Here is a 22,296-nt window from a genome sequence, read left to right on the forward strand (position 1 = left end):
TTTGTTGTAAAATATTTCTAAGAAAATTACCCTTCGGGAATGAAGGAGTTAACGGTGCCCCCTGAACAGCACACCACAATCATTTCTAGTGTTTAATCTTTGGTAGGTTGTTTTGCAACATTTGCACAAACTTTTCCAATGTTTATTTCCACACAGTCTTACTTGTTAACCATTGGATAGGTGTTATAAAGCCACCTTCCAAACACTGTGGCCACGTTCACACAACACTCCCCTTGGTGTCCCTTTGATCGGGTGCATGGGGGGAGAAATGGGCTCTGCACAACACAGCAAATGTGTCAATGATTTAGAGACAGGTTTCAGAGTAACAGCCGTGTTCGCCTGTATTCGCAAAAAGAAAAGGAGCTCACTTCACTGTAGCTCACGAAAGCTTATGCTCAAATAAATTGGTTAGTCTCTAAGGTGCCACAAGTCCTCCTTTTCTTTTAATGATTTAGAGAGACAAGGAGGGTGACGTAACATCTTTTATTGGCCCAACAGAAGCTGGTTCAGTAAAAGATATGACCTCACCTATCTTGTCTCTCTAATATCCTGGGACATGGCTACAGCAACACTGCAAACATCCATGATTTAGAGCCCTCTGGGGATTGAGTTTTACACCCAAATTTTAATGCATCAGTTCAGAGTAGGCTCAAATCCATTTTTATCCTGCTCTGACAACAGATTAGCAGCACCTTGAAATATAACATTCCACTACAACAAGTGCTTGACCCCTCCTTGCTGTGGTTTGTCAACTTTATTAGCCAGCATAACTCAGCATATATGACACTGTATCAATGTTTAAATTGCACTGTGCAGAAAGGTACATCTTATTATGTTCTGTACTCTATTTGTTAAAGATGAAAGTGCACCTCCAGAAGACATAGAGAAGGTGGCAAAGCATGTTCTAGTCATAAACCTTCCAAGGACTCCACAAGAGCTAACAAATATGCTTGATAAAATCCAGAACCTTGTAACACACTGTGAGAACTATGAAATAAATGTGAACAAGTTAAATAAACAAAGGAAAGATGCCCAAAAACTTCTGGTGGAAGCCAAACAAGCTGAGTGAGTGGAATATTCTCTTACTGATGTGATAAATCTAAATGAAATTGCAGTGCACATACCTAGGGCAAATTCATTAGTGAAGTCACTCAGTATGCCAGCCAGCAGGTGGAAAGGCTACACAGCAAATAAAGTTCTGGACTTTCATTACAGCATGTTCCTACTTTTCATTTGCACTGGGGCCTCTCTCCAGTGGTAATGATCTGACACCTTTCTCACTACGCAAAGCTGTGTAAATCATCAAAAGCTACAGCCCAGATCCTCTCATGTATTTAGATGCCTAATCCCCATTGATAGAAGTTAGGCTCCTAAAAACCTTTGAGGATCTGAGTCTACATCTCTGCTAGATCTTGACTGCTCTGCCTGCTGAACTAGCCAAGCGGACTTGTCAACCCAAGGAAGCTCTTCACTTCATTTGGGACCTCAGTCATTGGGCGGTTTGAATGGTGATACGCAACCAGAGGAGGAATGTGGGGAGGAGGAAAATGTATTCAGCTTCTTGGCCTCCTGAATGGTAGCACAGCATCAGCCAGCCTGCCGCATCACACACCCCAAACTTAACTTTCAAGTCCATGTTGATTTCTCTTTTTGATGGGTTGCTTTCCCATCCCATTGGGAGCAGCAATTCTAGATTTTTGGAAGAGCTGGTGAATGCTGGACTCAAGGAACCAGGGGACTAGTAATGCATTTCTGGGTTTGGGGGTATAAAGGGATTTGAGGAGATGCCTTTTACTGTGCTTATACATAACAATATTATACAACTATTTACTTTTATTTTAGGGAAGCAGCAAAAGCTCTGCTACCTCTTGATGAAATGATAAATAACCTGAAGGAAGCTGAAAGCACGAAAGGACAAACCAAAGACACCTTCATAAGATTAAATGGAGAGATACAAGAAATTAAGACAAAAATCTCACAGGTATCTTGATGTACAATATAGCCAATGATTTTAGTTTATTATCCATTTATTGTGTGATGTTATGATTCTTGCAATTCACTTAAATTACAGCCGGTTTCTAAAACCTAGATTGCAATGCAAAGATCCCAAAGACATTGTAAATTTAGACCAGTGTAACTGTGAACAGATTTTGGCCCAGATATGGCACCAGTTCCACTTTAAAGGGGACTCGTTAATCTGTTTGCCTTAATATACTTCAGTGGTGAGTTTTGCAGGTTAGTTATACATTGCATAAAGGGAGTATGACTTTCTGGTTGTTTTCCTATAGGCTGAGAATCAAGTGAATAAGACAAGTGATGAACTAAAGGACTTTTCAGATAAACAGTCTGAGCTGGAAGATGAAATTACCATGCTGCAGAAGAAAATGCTGATGAATGGGAACCAGGCTGCAAATGCAAAAGCAGATGCAGAACAGGCACAAAATCAAGCTATGGACACAGATAAAGTAATGTATTTCCGTATTCTGTCACATATTCAAGAAAATCGCTGTCCTTCCCACATGTTTTGCACTATTTTTTAATGAAAAGTTTACTGTAAATATGCATATATGCTCCTTCCATGGTTTATTTAAATTTTCCATTATGCCATCCAATTTAGAGTTGCACAGAATTAGAAGTGTTTCCTGTCCATTTTAACTTATCCAGCAAACAATAGTCCTGTTTACTTACATCAATTTAAACAAACACAAATCTTGGGCCAGACTGTGATATCCTTACTCTCATTGAATAGTACGTTACATCATGGGGCAAGGTACTACTCATTGTGAGTGAAGGTATCAGTCTTGTCCCTTGCATTTAACACACTTGACTTCAGAGAAAACTGTCTTGTTTTTTCCCCTTGATGCTCAATATAGCTCAAATTCTTAAGTACCCACTAAGTAGAAATTTTCCAGAATTCTGTGTATGGATAACAAACAGCCACAGATCAAAAGCCAAAGTATGCACTGAATGAGCCTCCACACTACAAGAAATCCAGCAGAAATCAAACTGCAACCTTCACAGGAACCAAAACCAAGTAGGCCCAGAGCTAGAAAGTCAATATTATAAAACCAAATTTATAAAAATTATGCTATGCCTAGTTCATTAAAACTGAATTGAGCCTTGTGTCTAAAATGGAAACAAACCCAAAATCAATAACGGGAAATAAACTAGGAATAACACAATCTTTTAAAATCCTGCTTAAATTATATTTATTATCCAGCTCTATCCTCTCTTTATTTTGGATTGTTCAACAGGAAAGATTGTTTTTATTTTGATTTCTGCTGGATTTTGCATTTTCAGGGCTTCATTCAATGCATATTTGTCCCAAGTGAGTTTTAGATTAAAAAGAATTAAAGACATAATGTGTGATTCAGAGAGGAGCGGTAAATGAGGTAGAAAAATCTCTGCTTTCTTCGTAGGTCAAATAAATTACAGGGCACGTCGTTACACAAAATAAAGTGGGATTTTTTTGTTTGTTTGTTTTTGTTGTTGCAGGAATTTACCAACCTTGAGAGAAAATACACCATTCTGCAAGAAAAAGTAAAAATGAAAGGGCTTCCCAGAGAAACATTAGAGAAACTGAAGCAGCTGAAAGAAGCAGCAGAGAAACTGGCTGAAGAGACTGAAGAAAACATCAAAAGAATAACAGGTGTCCCCCTTTCATTTCTGTGCCCAGCAGTGAAATACATATGAAAATGCTGAAAGACGGAAATATAACCTGAAGGCCTTGTCTACACACACAGTGCACTGCCTTACCTACAATCAGTTTGAAAAACCAGCGTAGTTAAACTACTGCAAACAGTTTCAAACTCGTTACCTTGGTTTAGTTTGTGCCTGTCCATTTTCTAACACAAGCTGCTATAAGCCAAGTTTAAATCAGTGTAAGTGTGTCCACACAGGGTTTTGCAACGATTTTACTGAATTGATTTAAAAACACACTGCTCGCAACATTGTACCCGAAAGCACAATCCTGCCCAGTGCTGAGCACCTTTGGTTCCCATTGGAATCAGCAGGTTTGCCAGGGGAATGGGGAAAAGTTATTCAAGTGGTGAAAATTTGGGATGGGTTGGGGGGGGTGGAATACAACAAGCTCCACTGGAGCCAACGGGAGGTGAGGCTATTCGGCACCTTGTAAGATGAGGCCCTTTTGTCCTGATGGGTTCTGTGTACATCTGTAAAGCACAACTGATTGCAAACACCAAGTGGCTGGGACATGCTGGTGGGATGCTGTTTGAGCATTAGGCTTTTGACTTTTATGAGCATTACAGTCTGTGTGTCAATAGTAAATCACAGTAATATCCCCACGCTAGCAAACCACCAGAGTGCATAGCACCAGTCTACTGACTGGGCCCAATCCTGCATCCATTGAAACATATGGAAGTTTTATTACTGATTTCAAAGAAAGCAGTACGGGGCTTGCTCCTACCAGGCTCAGCGGCCTATAGAAATAACCGAACAGCAAATGCCAGCATGGGAGTAAATTCTTTTGGATGTTAATGGGGGGTAAGAAGGGGAGCACAGGAGGGAATAAACCTTGAGAAAAGACACTGAAGAAAAATAACCCTGTTCTGTTGTCTCTGAGCATTCCCCAGTCCAAAGGCCCCGAAACCATGACGATGGGGCTCTTAGGACTGCACATCATGAAGAAATGCAGTTTTGATTCATCATCATTGCACGTGTTTTCATGATAAAGACTGGGGGCCTCTGAACAACCCTTGTGTAAATCTGGAGTAACTGCATAGAAGCCAGTGGAATTACCTGCATAAAACTCCCATGAAGGAGAGTAGCATGAGTTATTTGGAGCCAGACTGTGAGCCTTTACACTGCTGAGCACTCAGTTTGAGTCATCACCACTGAAACCAGCTGACCAAGACAAAATCTCCACAGACTAAGGCTATGTCTACACTGGCAAGTGACCGACAAAACTTTTGTTGTTCAGAGGAGTTAAAAAAACACCTACCCCCCGCCAAAAAAGACAAAAGTTTTGTCAAGGAAAAGTGCCAGTGAGAACAGCGCTTTGTCAGCAGGAGTGCTCTGCTGCCGATAAAGCTAACGCCGCTTGCTGGGGATGGAAGTTTTTTGTCAGCAGGAGAGCTCTCTCCTGCCGACAAACAGTGACTACACGGTGTGTCTTTTAACAGCATGGCTGTAGCGGCATAGCTGGGTCACTGAAAGCTGTGTAGTGTAGACAAAGCCTTACTCACAATGGCTAACAATAAAAGCACACTTGGAAAAATAAACATCTTGAAAGCTGTTGTAATCTGCAGATAAAACACACGTGTTCTTGTCAAATAGTTTTAGCGACAACACACATTTCTCCAAGGGAATCTTAACAGTTCTGCAGTTTTTACTTGCACAACAATAAATGCATCATTAAATGTTACTTTCTTCTTTCAGATTTGGCAAAGAAGCTCCAAGATCTGAATCAGACTAAACAAGATAAGGCTGATCAACTAAAGCAACTAGAGGATCAAGTAATAGCCATAAAAAAGGACATTACTGAGCAAGAAAACAAATACGCTACTTGCAAAAGTTAGGACTTGGTAAAACATCCCGTCTCAAATGGCAATGGAAATTGGCTCAAGCCTCTGTTTTTACCATTTTCTGAACTTTTCAGAATTGAATGGCTGTATTCTGCTAAGCCAGTGACGTGTACAGTACTTAGATACATGGAATCATCTAATTTTCTGCTGGTTTTTAGTCCAGTTTAATTTACATGGCACTAGGAAAAAACCTTTTAATAAAATACTTGAAGAAGTTAGCAGGGGCTGTTTTTCATGCTGAGTCTTACAGACACTGCCAGCAGTAAGCCCACTAGCTCCTCTTGGTGAAAAGGGGAGAATCTGAATGTAGCTCAGCCAGTGACATAGGCAACAGGCTCAAAGGATACGGTCACCACAAGGGCTATTCGCTACCAGGTTTGTCACCTGTTGACAACCTACCATCACCACCAGGCCTTTCAGTGATCCTCCACTCATCCCTGTGCAATGGCCCTCTGGTGTGTGAGTGACAAATTATACAGGGTGATGTGGAAGCTGAGAAGTGAGAGGATGGAGAGTTTGCATGGCTGAAGAAAAGGCACCCTTTTCTTTGTCACCCTCCCCTGCACATCCTCTGAATGCTAAGCAGAACTGTCCCCTATGTATCCTCACCACCACCCCTGTCCCCCCATGACAGGGGTCCCAGGATTCACTTCGAAAATCTGGTTTCAGAGTAACAGCCGTGTTAGTCTGTATTCGCAAAAAGAAAAGGAGTACTTGTGGCACCTTAGAGACTAACCAATTTATTTGAGCATGAGCTTTCGTGAGCTACAGCTCACTTCACCTTTGCTGGGACAAAGCAGGGAGGAGCAAGCCTTGCTCAGCCCAGTGAAGCATGCAGCCTGTTTGTTCACTGAAGGTATCCTCATGTAGCATTGGCCTATTAAAGGACATAGGTTATGGGTTTCAGAGTAACAGCCGTGTTAGTCTGTATTCGCAAAAAGAAAAGGAGTACTTGTGGCACCTTAGAGACTAACCAATTTATTTATGGGTTGCAATTTTCCTCTCACACACTAGATGGCTGTATACAGATGTTTAAATCCAGTCTTTCCAATGTGACTAGAATAAGTTGTAAATTCACTAACTTTGGTTAAAGAAATGTTTTGATCAAAAGCTCGTGTAATATAATGTATCTAATCCACATGAAAAAAGCCAGGTTACAGCGCTGTATAATAAAAATGTCATAGCGATTAAAAACCAATGATGCACCTGATTCTGCAAACACTACCAGGCATAGTGATTACTACCGGAGCAGTCCGTAGTGAGCACTTATGTTTGGTTGGCCAGGTCTACGCTACACTTACTTTGGTATAACTACATTGCTCAGGAGTGTGAAAAATCCACACTCCCGAGTGACATAGTTATACTGACCTAACCCCTTGTGTAGACAGCGCTATGTTGGCGGGAGAGTGTCTCCTGCTGATGTAGCAACCCCCTCTGGTGGAGGTGGAGTTATTAAGCCAACAGGAGAGCTCTGTCCTGTCAGCTTAGAGCATCTTCACCAGAAGAGCTGCAGCAGCGCCTATGGCAATGCAAGTTTGTAGTGTACACCTGATCATAGTGTTTGTGGAGCAGGGCCCTATATCATAGAATATCAGGGTTGGAAGAGACCTCAAGGGTCGTCTAGTCCAACCCCCTGCTCAAAGCAGCACCAACACCAACTAAATAGTCCTAGCCAAGGCTTTGTCAAGCCTGACCTTAAAAGCTCTAAGGATGGAGATTCCACCACCTCCCTAGGTAACCCATTCCAGTGCTTCACCACCTTCCTAGTGAAATATATCACAAAGGGTGTGGCACTTAAATGGTCAAACAAGATACTGAGGGTTAACTCAACCCACTCCTGGGGTTCATAAACCCACATCTCGAAGCTCTGATCCAAGATGGGAAAGACCCGTTTAGCTCTAATTAATCTACAACTGAATCAGTGTTTTAAAAAAGTACTAACATTGCAATGAAAGTACAATCTTAACAGAATTTGAAATCAATACCTTTATAAGCTACAGCTTGTTTGGTTACTATTCATGAATGCTGAGAGGTATTAATTTTGCCACTGGCGATTGCCCACATTTTTTATTAGTGCAACAAAATATATTTTGATAATATTTATTATTAAATAGTGAATATAAAGGACTATGAAGTTTTGAAAATCTATGTTCTGTGGTTCCTAATATCTCCATTGATGCAGCATTTTCAGAAAATCAGTTTTAACATGCTAAGACTCGCTTTTTTTCAACAAGAACATGAAAAGAATGTTAGAATATAAGACACAAGGTATGATTTTTTTTTTTATTTTTTGGTTACAGGGTTGACTAAGCACAGGAAAGAGAAAGCATCAGGCTGGGATATTCAAAGGATCTGGAGGGAGTTAGGCCTCCAAATCCTAGGATTTGAAAATCCCAGTCTCAGTGCTTGGTATTACCAGGCAGTACTTCAAACCCCTCTATAAATTTCTGTCTTCTCTGTGTGGTAACAATGGTTCTAACTTGGCTAAAATTACTACCGTTACCTCTCATCTCACTTGTCCAATAAAGGATATCCCATTATCTACTTTGTTCAGTTTTTCTGAAGGGCCTATATGGCTACTGCCATGTGCAAAGAGCAGCGCTGAGTGTTAAAATGAACCCCAGGCTCTTGCAACCACACCAATATTTACAGAATTCAGAACTTTCTGCAGTAATAAAAGGCTCTTAACATTACATGTTCTAATGCTGGGGTGTTGCGTGAAATATTCCTTATCTAAAGGCAAGCAGCATTTTGATCCATTAAAGAGAAAATTCCAGAGTTGTAACTTTACATTTATGAGAGCTCAGGTAGTAGGGTGGGAGAATTACTGGAATAGATAAGATTGTAGAGATATTCTTATTATTCAGTGCAAATGTGCCCCAAGGCAATGCACAATATGTATTAACAGTACAATAGCTTTCATTGTGAAAATGATGGAGCCAAACTACAACTTTGATTAACACTAACAAAGGCATCTTAATGTAGGTATGCAAATAATTTCTGGTTTAGTGTTTTACATTTTTATCACTTTTTTAAAAAGTGCTATAACAAAATCAATCAACTCTTGTAGTTGGAAAACACTGACAATCTGAGCTGTTTCCATAAATACATCTCTGTCTAATTCTAGAGAAAAGGCGCTCAACTTTCTTTTAGCTTTGAACATGGCCAACTACATTTTAACTAAAACAGGTCAACTAAAATTGTTTACAGAAAATTAAGAATGAATATAAAATTGCTAGTCCACTCCTGGCTTTGAAGATCCAATTTTCAAGCTTCTAGAAGGTGGAGGGAGAGGAGAAATTGTCAACTGGATTTAGTATGAGCAGTGTGATAATTGCTATATTGTTCTTGCTAAGCTATAAGGAAGAGTATGTATGGCATAAGGAAGTTGGATAGAACTATGTTAAACCTCTTCAGGGGGTACAGCGAAAATGGTGGGCAGAAAAGCGAGAAAGTAAAGAGAATCTCCCAGAAGAATGAAGTCAGCTTAGCATCCAATGCAGTCAAGTTACATATGGCCATGTCAACCATGGTAGCAGAGCGGGCTGCAGGATCACAATTCCATTTCACAACAACTTTTGAGGTTTCAAAATTTGTTTTCACTCACTGAATGAAAACAAAACCTTTCCACCTTTTTTTTACAAAATGGCATTCTGCTGACAGGTCCATTTTCAGATCCATAAGATCAGATTTGCCATTTGGGTGACCTGAGAGCTCTGGAACTCAGAAACTTTCCTGTCAAAAATGTATCCAGATTTGATACATCTCTGCAAAACATTTCAACTTCTATGAAACAGTATCATTTGGTCATTTAGTCAACTATATTCCTTGTTATTCATACAATCACTGTAGTAGCGTACAACATATTGGGTGAAATCCTAGCTCTGCTGGAGTCAAAGGGAGTTTTGCTCTTGACTTTAGTGGAGCCAGGATTTCAACCATTGTTTTGGTTATATCCTCCATACACTGAGCAACAACAGAAATTCAGGCAGATGTCTTATTTAGATTAAGCAAAACAAGAAAGACAAAAAATAAAGTTCCCACAAGAGGGCAACATATGTACACTTCCTCAGATAATGTATTGGGACACCTAATTGTCTATTTTCTAAACAGATTTCTAATTTCTATTATTTAATTCTTCTTATTGTTAATAATAAATTTGTAAAGGATTGTTAGAAGAAAGATGCTATATAAAGTAAGGATTGATATGATATAACATCAAATATAAGTCAGCCATGTACATTTAACAGGTCAAGTTTCACAGAATCTGGTGTTATACTAAATCCAAGTTTTTAAATGTAAATTTCCCACGTATATTTTAGATACATAATGGGCTGGGCACGGGGGTGAAAGTAACTTAAAGGACTTGCCCATATTGAGTCCTGAGGAGGGGGCAGGGCCTCACCCAGAAGAGGCATGGCCTCTACCAGAAGAGGAGGAGCCTTTAAATCCCTGGGCTCTTTAAATCAGGATTTAAAGGCCCAGCACCTGGGAGCCCCGGGGCCTTTAAATCACCCCTTGAGCTCCCAGCTGCAGAGGTGGCTGGGAGCTCTGGGGCTCAGGGGCAATTTAAAGGGGGCCATTTAAAGAGCCTGGTGCCACTGGGAGCCCCAGGCCCTTTAAATTGCCACCTGGGGAAGCCAGTCCGCCCCGGTACAACGCACCGGCTCTTACCAGCAGGGGTGGCAGGTTTGTAGAAATTTTGGTGGTGCCCAGACCTGCCTCTGCCCAAACTCGCCCCCCCCCCAAACTCCACCCCCCACCTGCCCAAGGCTCTGGGCAGGAAGTTTGTGTGGGGAGGAGGTCTGGGGTGCAGGCCCTGGGCTGGCGCAGGGGATGGGGTGCAGGAGGGGTGCAGGGTGAAGGCGCTGGAAGGGAGTTTGGGGATGGGAGGGGGTTCAGGTTCTGGGAGGGAGTTTGAGGATGGGAGGGGGTGCAGGGGTGAGAGTTGTGGGGTGAGGCTGGGGATGGGTTTGGGGTGTGGCTGGGGATGAGGGGTTTGGGGTGTGGGAGGGGGCTCAGGGCTGGGGCAGAGGGTTAGGGTGCGGGGGGGACGAGGGCTTTGGCTGGGGCTGTAGATGAGGGGTTTGGGGTGTTGGAGAGGCTCAGGGCTAGGGCAGAGGGTTGGAGTGTGGGAGAATGAGGGCTTTGGCTGGGGGTACGGGTCCTGGGGTGGGGCCAGGCTGGGGGTGTGTTTGTGGTGCAGGCAGGCTGCCTGGGGACTGGAGCCAGAGAGGAGGACTCCCTCCAGCCCTCTCTCTGCTGGCAAGAGTGAGCTCTGGGGGAGGGGGCCCCCTCTCTCCCCCCGCCCAGCAGCACACTCACCCCCACCACTGTCACTACACATGCTCCTAGGGCCCCTCTCAGGTCCAGGAATCTCCCTCGCCTCCCTTGTGGTGGGTGCTGCTGGGGGTGAGGGCTGCCATCACATGTGCACCTCATCCTCTGCTGCTGCCCTTCACTGTAGCCCCACTGGGGGTGGGGGAATGGGGCTGCTCCTTGCCCAGTATGGGGCAGGAGCGGTGACTGCAGGCACGGGGGGCGGCTGTACTGGTGGAGGGTCCCGCTGGAAAATGAAAGGGTCTGAGGGGGAAGGGTAGGGGAAGGGCAGCGTGCCCTGCCACTAGGAGGTGGGAGGCACTAGGACCCGGCAGCGGCAGTTGATGCAGGGAGGCAGCATGGAGCTGCAGGGGAGAGACAGGGACACTGTGCTCTGGGAGCCAGGGAGGTGCAAGGGGGCAGCCCGGGGGGCAGGGGACACTCGGGGGAGGCGTGGGAGGGCAGCAGGTGAAACCGGGGGGAGACCCGGCCCCGAACATTGGTGGAGCCAGGCCCCCAGGCCCTCAATATTGCTGGAACCACGAGCCCATATAACTCATCTCTGCTGCTTGCCAGTACGCTGTACCAGGGCGTACCGGCTTACTTTCACCTCTGGCTGGGCGTAAGATGAATTGTGATTCAGTGAAGACACTTTTAACTCATGCAATTAGATCCAACACACACACACACACACACACAAGACTGTAAAGCTGCTTCACCAACCGGAGGAATATGGTATGCTACAAAATGTCATTTTAAAGCTATTTTAACATTTTAAGACACAATCAAGTTAAAATGCCCAGATTTACTTTCTGGTTCTCAAGCTGTATCCTAATGTTTTGCTTGCTAATACTGCAAGGAAATAATTAAATCAAGCACGGGCAAACCCATTTTTCCAAATTTGCAAACATGCTAGGTTTTGAAAGGCTGACTTGTATTCTGAGGTTATGTTTTAGAGTATTATTGTGTTTAAACAGGATTCTGAAAAATCAAGATAGCTAGTATGGTTCATCCTGGTCTACACTGACCATGAAGTCAAGGTGGTCATCATCATCCGGCCAGCTAACTCGATTCTTCACAACCAGCCCTAAAAGACTGTGAAAAAAGAAACAGAGAGAAAAATTCAGTGAGCATGGAGAGTGAAAAAAACAGATAGAGGTTACTTTGAAAAAAATTTATGACAACTACACACAGTGCCCACTGTTCTATACTTATAGTTTGGACAGAGTAGCCTTTTCTTTTAGAGGTGTGAAGTTCTATCTGTAATTGGTGTTTAACCTTTAGGGAAAATCATCTGGTATTTCTATGTTTCAGTTTATCCATCTGTAAAATGAGGATGACTATAATTGTTGGATCATATTAAAGAAGTTCTGTATTAAAATCACAAATGAGTTTGATTCCCCAGAGTTTCAATTCCAGGGTATTACTAATTAAGAGGTCTCTTGGTTTTTGGTACTGTTTCTCTCCCTCTATGTGTGAAACTTGCAAGCTGCTAATTGCGTTAGTACATTCTAAGACAGAGTCTGTTCTCAAAGCAATTCACACAGAGAGAGACTCAAAGCAATACTCTAACAACAGAAACAGCACCCAGAGACTCCCCGCCCTTTTGTTGTATTAACAATTGTGATTAAAATAGAGATAGAGGATGCATGTGGATGGATGCTTGGTGTGGATAATAACTGAATGATCAGGGAGGTGCCAGCCTAAGAATCCAGTGTCCATCGGCTGAAGAAGGCGTCAATTGGAAATAACCAGAGGACCCCCCCCCCCGCCCCGGAGGGCAGACTGGAATCCACCCAACAGACTCAAGGATGGGAGAACCAAAGAACAAGATAACATCTTGGAGCCGTCAGGAATGTGCTATCTGCTGATTGATTCAGCAACAGCATGATGAAGCAATTCCCATAGACTGGCATAGGAAGAAATTCCTATAAAAATAGACTCTAAAAAGTGAGAACTTTGGGGTCTGATTCTGCAAACCAACTTCCAGGAGCATCTGGAAGGCCCTGCTCCTTCCTCATGTCCAGGCCACCTGGCCAGTGGCTTGGCATGAGCAACTCTAAGGCTGGTAACTATGATAACAACCTTGCAGAACCTGTGTGTGTGGGTGTGTGTGTGTGTGTGTTTGTATGAATGAATGTGAGAATAAATATGAGATTGAATGGAATGTTATAGCTATAACTAACTGCTTACTATGATTCTTTCTGTATTCACAATAAATGTGGTATTTTGCCTTTTTCCCTTTAATAAGATCCTGCTGGTTTTTATTTTATTGGTACAACATAATTACCTACCTCAAAGGGCAACAAGGTGGCTGAGGTCATATATTTTATTGGATCAATTTAATTTGGTTAAAGAGACAAGCTTTCCAGCTTACACACAGCAATTCTTCAGGTCTGGGAAACTTACTCAGAGTGTCACAGATAAATACAAGGTGGAACAGATTATTTAGAATAAGTAGTTAACACATATTTCAAGGGACCATTCAAGGAGAAGCGACCCATTAACACCCCTCCAGTCCCAGGGAGGAAAGGAAGTGGGGGTTGGGGAAGAAATCTGTTCTGCCTTGTATTTAGCTGTGACCAGGGCGATCTCTAGGGGGGTGCACTCCATCCCAGGCCCCACCACCACTCAACCCCTTTCCTCATGCCCCCGCCCCAACCCCGCCTCTTTCCATCTTCCTCCCACTCCCCTGAGCAATGCTGGGAGCCGGCGGGGAGGAGCAGGGTGGGCTAGGGCCAGGTCGCTCGATGCTGCCTGCCCAGGCCCCCCGCTAACTCCCCAGACCACCCTAGACCCCACGTCCTGAAGCATGGGGTCCCCCAAAGCGCAGGGACCAGGGAGGTTGACACTCTGAGCCCTGGTCTACACTACAGAGTTAGGTTGATGTAAGGCATCTTACATCAACCTATCTCTGTAAGTGTCTACACTAAAATGCAGCTCCTACCGATGTATCTCATCTAGCCTTAATAACTCCACCTCCACGAGAGGCGTAGCACTTGGGTCAATGTAGTTAGGGTGATGCAGTGTTAGTGTAGATACTGCGTTACTTACATCTCCTGTTGCTGCCTTTCAGAAACCATCCCACAATGCCCCACACTGACGGTTAAATCCGTGCAAGCACTGCTGGTGAGGACGCACACCGCCGACACAAGAAGCATAGTGTGGATGTTCAAAAGCAGTTTAATTACTGTGGTGGCTGTGAGTTGATGTAACTTAGGTCAGTGGTTCTCAATCAGGGGTACACGTACCCCTGGGGGTATACAGAGGTCTTCTAGGAGGTACATCAACTCATCTGGAAATTTGGCTAGTTTTACAACAAGCTACATAAAAAGCACTAGCTAAGCCAGTACAAACTAAATTTCACACAGACCAAGACTTGTTTATACTGCTCTATATACTATACACTGAAATGTAAGTACAATATTTATATTCCAATTGATTTATTTTATAATTATATGGTAAAAATGAGAAAGTAAGCAATTTTGCAGTAATAGTGTGCTGTGACATTTTTGTATTTTATGTCTGATTTTTTTAAACAAGTAGTTTTTAAGTGAAGTGAAACTTGGGGGTATGCAAGACAAATCAGACTTCTGAAAGGGGTGCAGTAGTATGGAAAGGTTGAGAGCCACTAACTTAGGTCGACTTAATTTTGTACTGCAGACTTGCCCTTAGTAAGTTTCCCAGACCTGAAGAATTGCTCTGGGAACTCAAGGCTTTGCAAAGGGCTCTGAGATTCCAGGATGAAATATACCATACTGTAAAAGTCCAAAATATTCCTCACAGCCCCAATCCAGAAAGGATTTGTGCATGAGTCATACTGTCTGGAGTGGTTCACGACAGAGCAGACTATCAAAAACCCAGGCAGGCACCCCAAATTGGTGGTATGTTCTATAATTAGATTTCACCAACCCACTAACAAATGTGATCTCCTGAAGCAGTATGCCAGTCTTACCATGGAGTCACTGAAAGTCCCCTTGGGCATTCCAGTCTATCTTGCCACACAGGCTGGACATAGAGATAAACAGCCACTTACACCCAAGATCACAAAATATTCAGGTTGCTCCCAGTCCCAAGAGACCAGTCACTTACCCCAGATCAATTTGTACCTTAGATCTCGCACCAAAGACCATGCTGGTAGCCAATCCTATCGTCCACTAATTAAGAATTTATTAAATAGGAGAAAGAAATGAAAGAGTTATTTACAGGCTAACAGAGGCAACATATATGCACAAATGAGTTACAGTCTACTATGGTTCCAAAAGGTGACAGAGAAGCAGTAATCTTTCCACTGAATGTCTTTTAGGGCTTACCCATGGTGGCCCTTGCAATCTCTGCTTTTGTTTCTTAGCTCCAGCCCTTGTGAAAGTCCAAACAGAAAAGAGAGAACTATTTCTTCTTGTGAGCATCTTTATATGCCCTTCCCCCAGAGTTCAAACTCCTGTGTGTAATTAGTGGGGCAATCAACAAAGTTTTTGTCCTACAATGACCCATTTACTTTTGATAGTCCTGCTTGATGGTCCTGCAGTCTGAGTTCACAAGTTCAGAGCAGGCATTTTTACAATTATAAAGCAAAACTTTCATTATTACCTTCTAGCAGGGGATACAGACATTACAGGTAAGATTAATGCATAAAGCAACTTACAAGCACTTTATAGAGTCTAAACACTAAACACACCTTTACAAGTCTAACACCTAACTCAAACAATAGTAACATATAGGTGAGCTGGTCTGGTTCCTAGCTATGAATTTGTCAGTGCTCAGCTGACATAACAACTAGTGCCTGGTCTACCAGCATCACGCCAAGAAACTACAAAACCTAGAACAAAACCTAGGAGCAAGCCCAAAATCAATGCTATTAACACTGAAAACCAGAGGAAATGCCAGGAGTTTGTGAAGGCTTTTGAACTTAGCATGCATGGGAAGTCATTACCAGAGAAGGCAGAGGAATTTTGGGAAGATTTAAGAACAACAATCCATGAAACAGCCTAGCTACATTTTGGGGAAAGAGACCATCAAAAAAGGACTGGTTTGAAGAAAATGAAGTGGAACTATTACCTCTCATCAATATTAAGAACACAGCCTTTCCGGAACACAACAAAAAGCCAACAAAGAGCACCAAAGTGAGACTTCAACATGCAAAAACCAAGGTACAGCGAGCAAGCAGACACTGTGCAAATCATTACTGGATCAACCTCTGAGAAGAGATACAAACAGCCTCAGACACAGGAAACCTCAAAGTCATGTATGATGGCCTGCAGAAAGCTCTCGGTCCCACTGTCAACAAGGTTGCCCCTCTCAAATCACACAGTGGTGAAATCATTACAGATAAAAGCAAGCAGTTGTCTCATTGGGCTGAACGCTATTCAGAGCTATATGCACAGGAAAGAAACATCACCAGCGAATCACTGGACCAAATACCAGCTCTACAGTCCTGCCAGAGCCTAGATGTGGAGCCCACTGTAGAAGAGCGAAGCAAGGCCACTGATTTGCTATCAAGTGGCCAGGCTCCTGGAAAAGATGGCATCCCAGTGGAAATCGGCGACTGCAGGAAAGACAGTCTATTACCATATCTTCATCAGCTGCTACTTAAATGCTGGAAAGAGGGTGAGGTACCACAAGAGATGCGTGATGCAAACATCATCACTTTGTATAAAAATAAAGGTGAAAAGGGCGACAGCAACAAATACAGGGGTATCTCGCTACTAAGTGTAGCAGGAAAAGCTTTCGCAAAAGTCATCTTAGTGCCCCTACAACAGCTGGCGAATTGTGTCTACCCCGAATCACAGTGCAGATTCAGGGCTGGAAGATTAACTATAGACATGATATTTTCTCTGTGTGAACTCCAAGAAAAGTGCAGAGCGCAAAACCGACCATTGTACATCACCATAGTGGACCTAGCCAAAGCATTCAACACAGTCAGCAGAACACGTCTATTTGCAACACTAGAAAAGATAAGATGCCCACCAACCCTGTTAAGTCTTATACGTTCATTCCACAAAACATGAGAGCAACTGTCCAGTTTGACGAGTCCACTTCGGACAGGTTTGAGATGAAAAGCGGAGTGAAGCAAGGATGTGTTCTTGCCCCTACACCCTTTGGAATCTTCTTCTCGGAACTCTTGAACTGTGTGTTTAAGGACATGAAAGATAGAGTGTATCTCCACACAAGATCAGATGGAAAACTCTTCAACCTTTCCCGACTTAAGTCAAAGACCAAAGTAAAAAGGGGCTAATCAGGGAACTTCTATTTGCTGATGATACTTCCTTCATAGCCCATAATGAAGATCTACTACAAGAACTCATGGACCGCCTTTCAAGTGCCTGTCGGGCATTTGCTCTCACCATCAGCATCAAGAAAACGGTTGTATTAGGACAGGGGGTTCCGCAAGATCTTCATGTGAGCAGGCTCACTGATTTCTCATGAGCATAAATTTGGGCATCTGTGTAAGCCTTTGCAAGACTGGGGCCATATTCAATAAGTACCTCTGAATTACCAGTCCACAATTATGCTCTACTTTCAGCCTAAATGTTTCCTCTCCCTGTTCTCACAGTTTCCAGAAAGCAGCAACCACAGCAGGAGGCAAATACTCTCATCTTTCAGGCCAGCCATTTATTTACTAGTAAAACTTTCCTCTCAGCACTAAGCTAACTTTGTTGCCTAATGATTAAGCCCATATGTGCCCCTTTCTGGAGCCCAGAGAGTTTAATAATTAGGTCAGAAGAAGAGGAGTAGGAGTTGAGAAGTGACTGTTTGCCCCTCTCAGCTGCTCAATCCCCTCCCCCCTGCCTTCCCAGTGATTGATGATGAGGTAGGAAAGCTACCATTACAATAACAAACTCCTCCACTCTCCCAGCAAATCCTGTCTCACCCACATCCCCTCCTGCCCCCACAGAGTCCAGGGGAAGAAAGGAGAATTCTGCATTCAGAAGTGCTCAGTTTCAATGCTCACCACTAATGAGAAACAGCCTTAGGGCCAGACTGCACTTCAAGTAGAACTGTGACTGAGAAGCCAGCTGCAGCATGCTTCCACTCGGTAGATGAGACCTTAGACATGTACCAAAACATGAGCAATATCCTCACGTACATTCAGAGGCCCCATCCACACACCAGCTTTTTACAGTGGTGCTAAGGAGTTGGGGCATGGCTGGTTAAACACATGATTTGCATCCCAACAGCATATGCTTAATAATCAGTTACTAACTGGTGAATATTAACTGTGCATTTAGCTGCCTGATCTGGGACATGGTTCAGTTCCTGTCAGCAGTGATGCACACCAGTATTTTATTGCATTGACAGACCATTCCACCCATGCTAATGTTAACTAGTAAGCGGTCAGACATCCATCCCAGAGTGCACATTCCCTCCATCATGAGGGTGCCATTTGGTGTGCCTGATCTCTAAGGACTCTGCCCCAGAGCGTGTAGCTGGCTTCTTCACCCAGAAGATGTGGGCTGATTTAAAATTCACAGCACTTTCTCTTACTGGACATTGTCTAGATAGTTGAACATTGTGAGCTGCAGAACAGCCTCTTCTTCCCATAAATCTAGGAAGAAGGGGAAAGGGGGAACAAAATCAAAATACCCAGAGGTCTTGGCACAAGCAGCTGCTGCTGAGGCACTATGGGATACTGCGACACAGAAGTCCATCTGTAGTTCACTTACTCTGTGTCAGCAATTTTTGTCAGGCCTGCCAGACTCACTACACCTAACACACTGTTGTCATGATGTAGACCCAAAAGATGGCAAGTAATATAATTGGAAAACTAATAGATCATTGATATTCTTGTGTGGTGTATGTACAGGGCATGTACAAAGAGTTATGGATATGTGCTAGAATTATGTTCTTAAAATGTGTCAGGCAAGTCATGCATAAGGCCAGTCTGCCCTAAACAGTGGAGTGTGTATTTGCTTGGCTGACCATCCTGGTCATCAGGCAGAGACAATGAAGGTGTATTTATATAAAATGGTAAACAAAGCCATCAAACTGACATGAGGAGGAGGTAACGACTCAACTGTCACCGACGGGGTGGGAAGAACCAGTATGAAGTCTTCACCAGACCACATGGCGTCTTTTCCCATAAGTTGTGAGTTTACTGAACTTTAAAGACGGGGGTCTGAACCTCAAATGATAAATAATTGAATCAACTGACTGTATACAATATTACTGTACTATAAATGTATGCCAGGTAAGATCATTTATGAAAGCTAATGATACACTGGTGATTAATATCATTGCAAAATGTATGTACTAACACTATATAAGGACAGGTTTCAGAGTAACAGCCGTGTTAGTCTGTATTCGCAAAAAGAAAAGGAGTACTTGTGGCACCTTAGAGACTAACCAATTTATTTGAGCATAAGCTTTCATGAGCTACAGCTCACTTCATCGGATGCATACTGTGGAAACTGCAGAAGACATTATATACACACAAAGCATGAAAAAATACCTCCCCCCACCCCACTCTCCTGTGATCACTTTAGATAAGCTATTGCCAGCAGGAGAGTGGGGTGGGGGGAGGTATTTTTTCATGCTTTGTGTGTATAAAAGATCTTCTACACTTTCTACAGTATGCATCCGATGAAGTGAGCTGTAGCTCACGAAAGCTTATGCTCAAATAAATTGGTTAGTCTCTAAGGTGCCACTAGTACTCCTTTTCTTTTTACTATATAAGGAATTATGAATACTCACTTATATTATTCTTTAAAGTCTGTGACCAAAAACAGGTTTTTTCCCCCAGACAAGAGGGAAAGCAGCTATCTACCTCTCTGCAATGAAATTAAGCAAGATGTGACCAAAAAACAATGGACTCCCTATTTACATACGAATCAGCAAGGGGATGAGAAGTCCACAGGAAGGGAAGAACAGCAAAAGGTATCCTGAGTCTGGGGACAAAACACTGAGTTTGGGAAGATATAAGGAGAGAGAAGAAACCATCTCGACATCCATCACTGGACAGACACAAGGGGCCAGAGCTCTTGGAAGCGGAGAAAGATGGGTCCTTCAGCCAAGGGGATTGAAGTCTCTGGGAACGGAATATAGGTGAGAAACCAGCTTAGGCAAAGATCTTTCACCTAGGAAGTCAAGTGAAACCAGCACCATGTACTTCTGTGAAAGGTCCTGACTGAGAGAAAATGGCAAACATTTAAAAATTGTTAAGGAATCTACCTTGAACAAAGACTGTAGATTATTAAATTAGGTCTTAGCCATTAGAAAATATTTTTACTTTTATTTGCTTGTGACCATTTTGTTTTATACCTTGTATTTGAACAAACTTAAAACCTCTCTTTTTGTTAATAAATCTGTTTTAGTTTTAGTGTAAGCCAACCTCATGCTGTGTTTGAATTGAAGTGATCGTTAACTCCAGTTAAAGTGATAAGTTGTGCTTTTGTCTCTTTAAGGCGCAACGAACCTTATTAATTCTCTGAGCGTTTCAGGAGAGAGCGTTTCAGGGAAGAGGGTCTTGGGGAAATTTGGGACCAGGGGTGTTTGGGGTAAGTAGTAACCAAGGCTGGTGGAGAGCACAGTAGGGTTGCTGGGGTCAAAGCACTGAACTAGGGCTGCACAGCACACAGGGGCTCAGGGAACTGCATGCTTGTCTGCATGCTTTTGGGGGCTGGGCTGTGAGCCACAGCTGTAGAGCATTTTAAGGCACCCAAGGTTACAGGGCAGGAGGTGACAGAATCTCCAGCTGGTCTGGATTCCAATCCAAAATGTTACAGATGCTTTCCCAGAATATACTCAAGTAATGGTTAAGCAGCATCATAGAAGTGTAGGATGGGAAGGGACCTCAACTGGTCATCTAGTCCAATCATCTGTACTCGAGACAGATAATACATAATAACTAGACCATTCCTGACAGGTGTTTCTATAACCTGTTCTTAAAAACCTCCAATGATGGAGATTCCATAAGCTTCCTAGGAAATTTGTTCCAGTGCTTAACTACCCTGGCCGTTAGGAAGCTTTTCCTAATGTCCAACTTAAGCCACCTTTGCTACAATTTAAGCCCATAGCTTCTTGTCCTATTACCAGAAGTTAATGAGACCAATTTTTCACCCTCCTTGTAACAACCTTTCAAGTACTTGAAAGCTGTTATCATATCCCCTCCCTTAGTCTTCGCTTCTACAGACTAAACAAACTCAATATTTTCAATCTTTCCTCAAAGATCATGTTTTCTAGTCATTTAATCATTTTTGTTGCTCACCTCTGGGCTTTCTTCAATTTGTCCACATCTTTCCTGAAATGTGACATTTAGAACTGGACACAATTCTCCAGCTGATCCTTATCAGCGCAAAGTAAAGTGGAAGAATTATTTCTTGTGTCTTGCTTACAACACTCCTGCTAATACATCCCAGAATTATGTTTGCTTTTTTTGTAACAGTACTACATTGTAGACTCATATTTAGCTTGTGATCCACTATAACACCCAGATCTCTTTCCCGCAATACTCCTTCCTAGGCAGTCATTTCCCATTTTGTATGTGTGCAACTGATTGTTCCTTCTGAAGTGGAGTACTTTCATTTGTCCTTATTGAATTTCATCCTATTTACTTCAGACCATTTTCTCCAGTTTGTCCAGATCATTTTGAATTTTAATCCTATCCTCCAAAGCACTTGCAACCTCTCCCAGCTTGGTATCATCTGCAAACTTTACAACCTTACTCTCTATGCCTTTATCTAAACAATGTATGAAGATATTGAACAGAACTGGACCCACGACAGATCTCTGTTGGACCCCTCTCAATATGCCCTTCCAGCTTGACTTTCAACAACTGATAACTACTGTCCAGAAACAGTTTTCCAACGAGTTATCCATCCACATTATAATACAGGGGTGAGCAAACTACAATTTGCAGGCCGGATCCGGCCCATGAGCCATGTTTTAAGCCAGCCCCTGGGCCACACCAGCGACTCAGTGCTCGAGATGAGGAGCAGGGTCAGGACCTGCACCACACGGCTCCCAGAACTACAGTATGGCCCTGCTTCTGCTCCTACGCGCTCCAATGGCTCCCTCCGGTGCTCCAATCAGAGCTGCAGGGGTGGTGCCTGCAGATGGGGCAGCGTGCAGAGCTGCCTGGCCACACCTCCGCGTAGGAGCCAGAGAAGAGACATGCCAATACTTCTGGGAGCCTCTTGAGGTAAACACTGCTCAGACCCTGCACCCCCAGAGCCTCTCTCCATGCCCCAACCCCCTACCCCAGCCCTGATCCCCCTTCTGCTCTCCAAACCCCTCGATCCGAGCCCGGAGCATCCTCCTGCAACCCAAACCTCTCATCCCCAACCCCACCCCAGAGCCTGCACCCCCAGCCGGACCCTGCACCCCTTCCCGCACCCCTACCCCAGCCCTGATCCCCCTCCTGCCCTCCAAACCCCCAGTCCCAGCCCAGAGCACCATCCTAAACCCCAAACTCCTCATCCCCAGCCCCACCCCAGAG

General features: G+C 43.4%; 1 protein-coding gene and 1 long non-coding RNA gene across 3 annotated transcripts in view; one reads left to right on the forward strand and one right to left on the reverse strand.

The window, feature by feature from the left end:
- LAMB4 (laminin subunit beta 4) overlaps positions 1-5,552 on the forward strand; it is a gene marked incomplete at its 5' end in the record, with an annotated part of 84,682 nt that extends 79,130 nt beyond the window's left edge. Inside the window, 5 exons of the mRNA XM_084635948.1 lie at positions 858-1,065; positions 1,843-1,981; positions 2,289-2,465; positions 3,496-3,649; positions 5,398-5,552. Coding sequence (XP_084492074.1) covers positions 858-1,065; positions 1,843-1,981; positions 2,289-2,465; positions 3,496-3,649; positions 5,398-5,537 — 818 coding nt within the window. The 3' untranslated portion in view covers positions 5,538-5,552. The remainder of the gene's footprint in view (positions 1-857; positions 1,066-1,842; positions 1,982-2,288; positions 2,466-3,495; positions 3,650-5,397) is intronic.
- Positions 5,553-6,363: 811 nt separating this feature from the next.
- On the reverse strand, positions 6,364-16,726 carry LOC311532365. 2 transcript variants are annotated; one of them, XR_014714369.1, is made up of 4 exons: positions 15,176-16,726; positions 14,955-15,019; positions 11,891-11,957; positions 6,364-6,420 (listed from the first exon to the last, which is right to left on the reverse strand). It is a non-coding gene; the product is annotated as an uncharacterized lncRNA (long non-coding RNA). The 2 variants fall into 2 exon arrangements; XR_014714370.1 differs by lacking the exon at positions 6,364-6,420 and having other exon boundaries at positions 10,562-11,957; positions 14,972-15,019.
- Positions 16,727-22,296: the final 5,570 nt, after the last annotated feature.

Source organism: Lepidochelys olivacea (genome assembly GCF_965140295.1).
Source record: "Lepidochelys olivacea isolate rLepOli2 genome assembly, chromosome: 1".
Classification (NCBI taxonomy): Eukaryota; Metazoa; Chordata; order Testudines; family Cheloniidae; genus Lepidochelys; species Lepidochelys olivacea.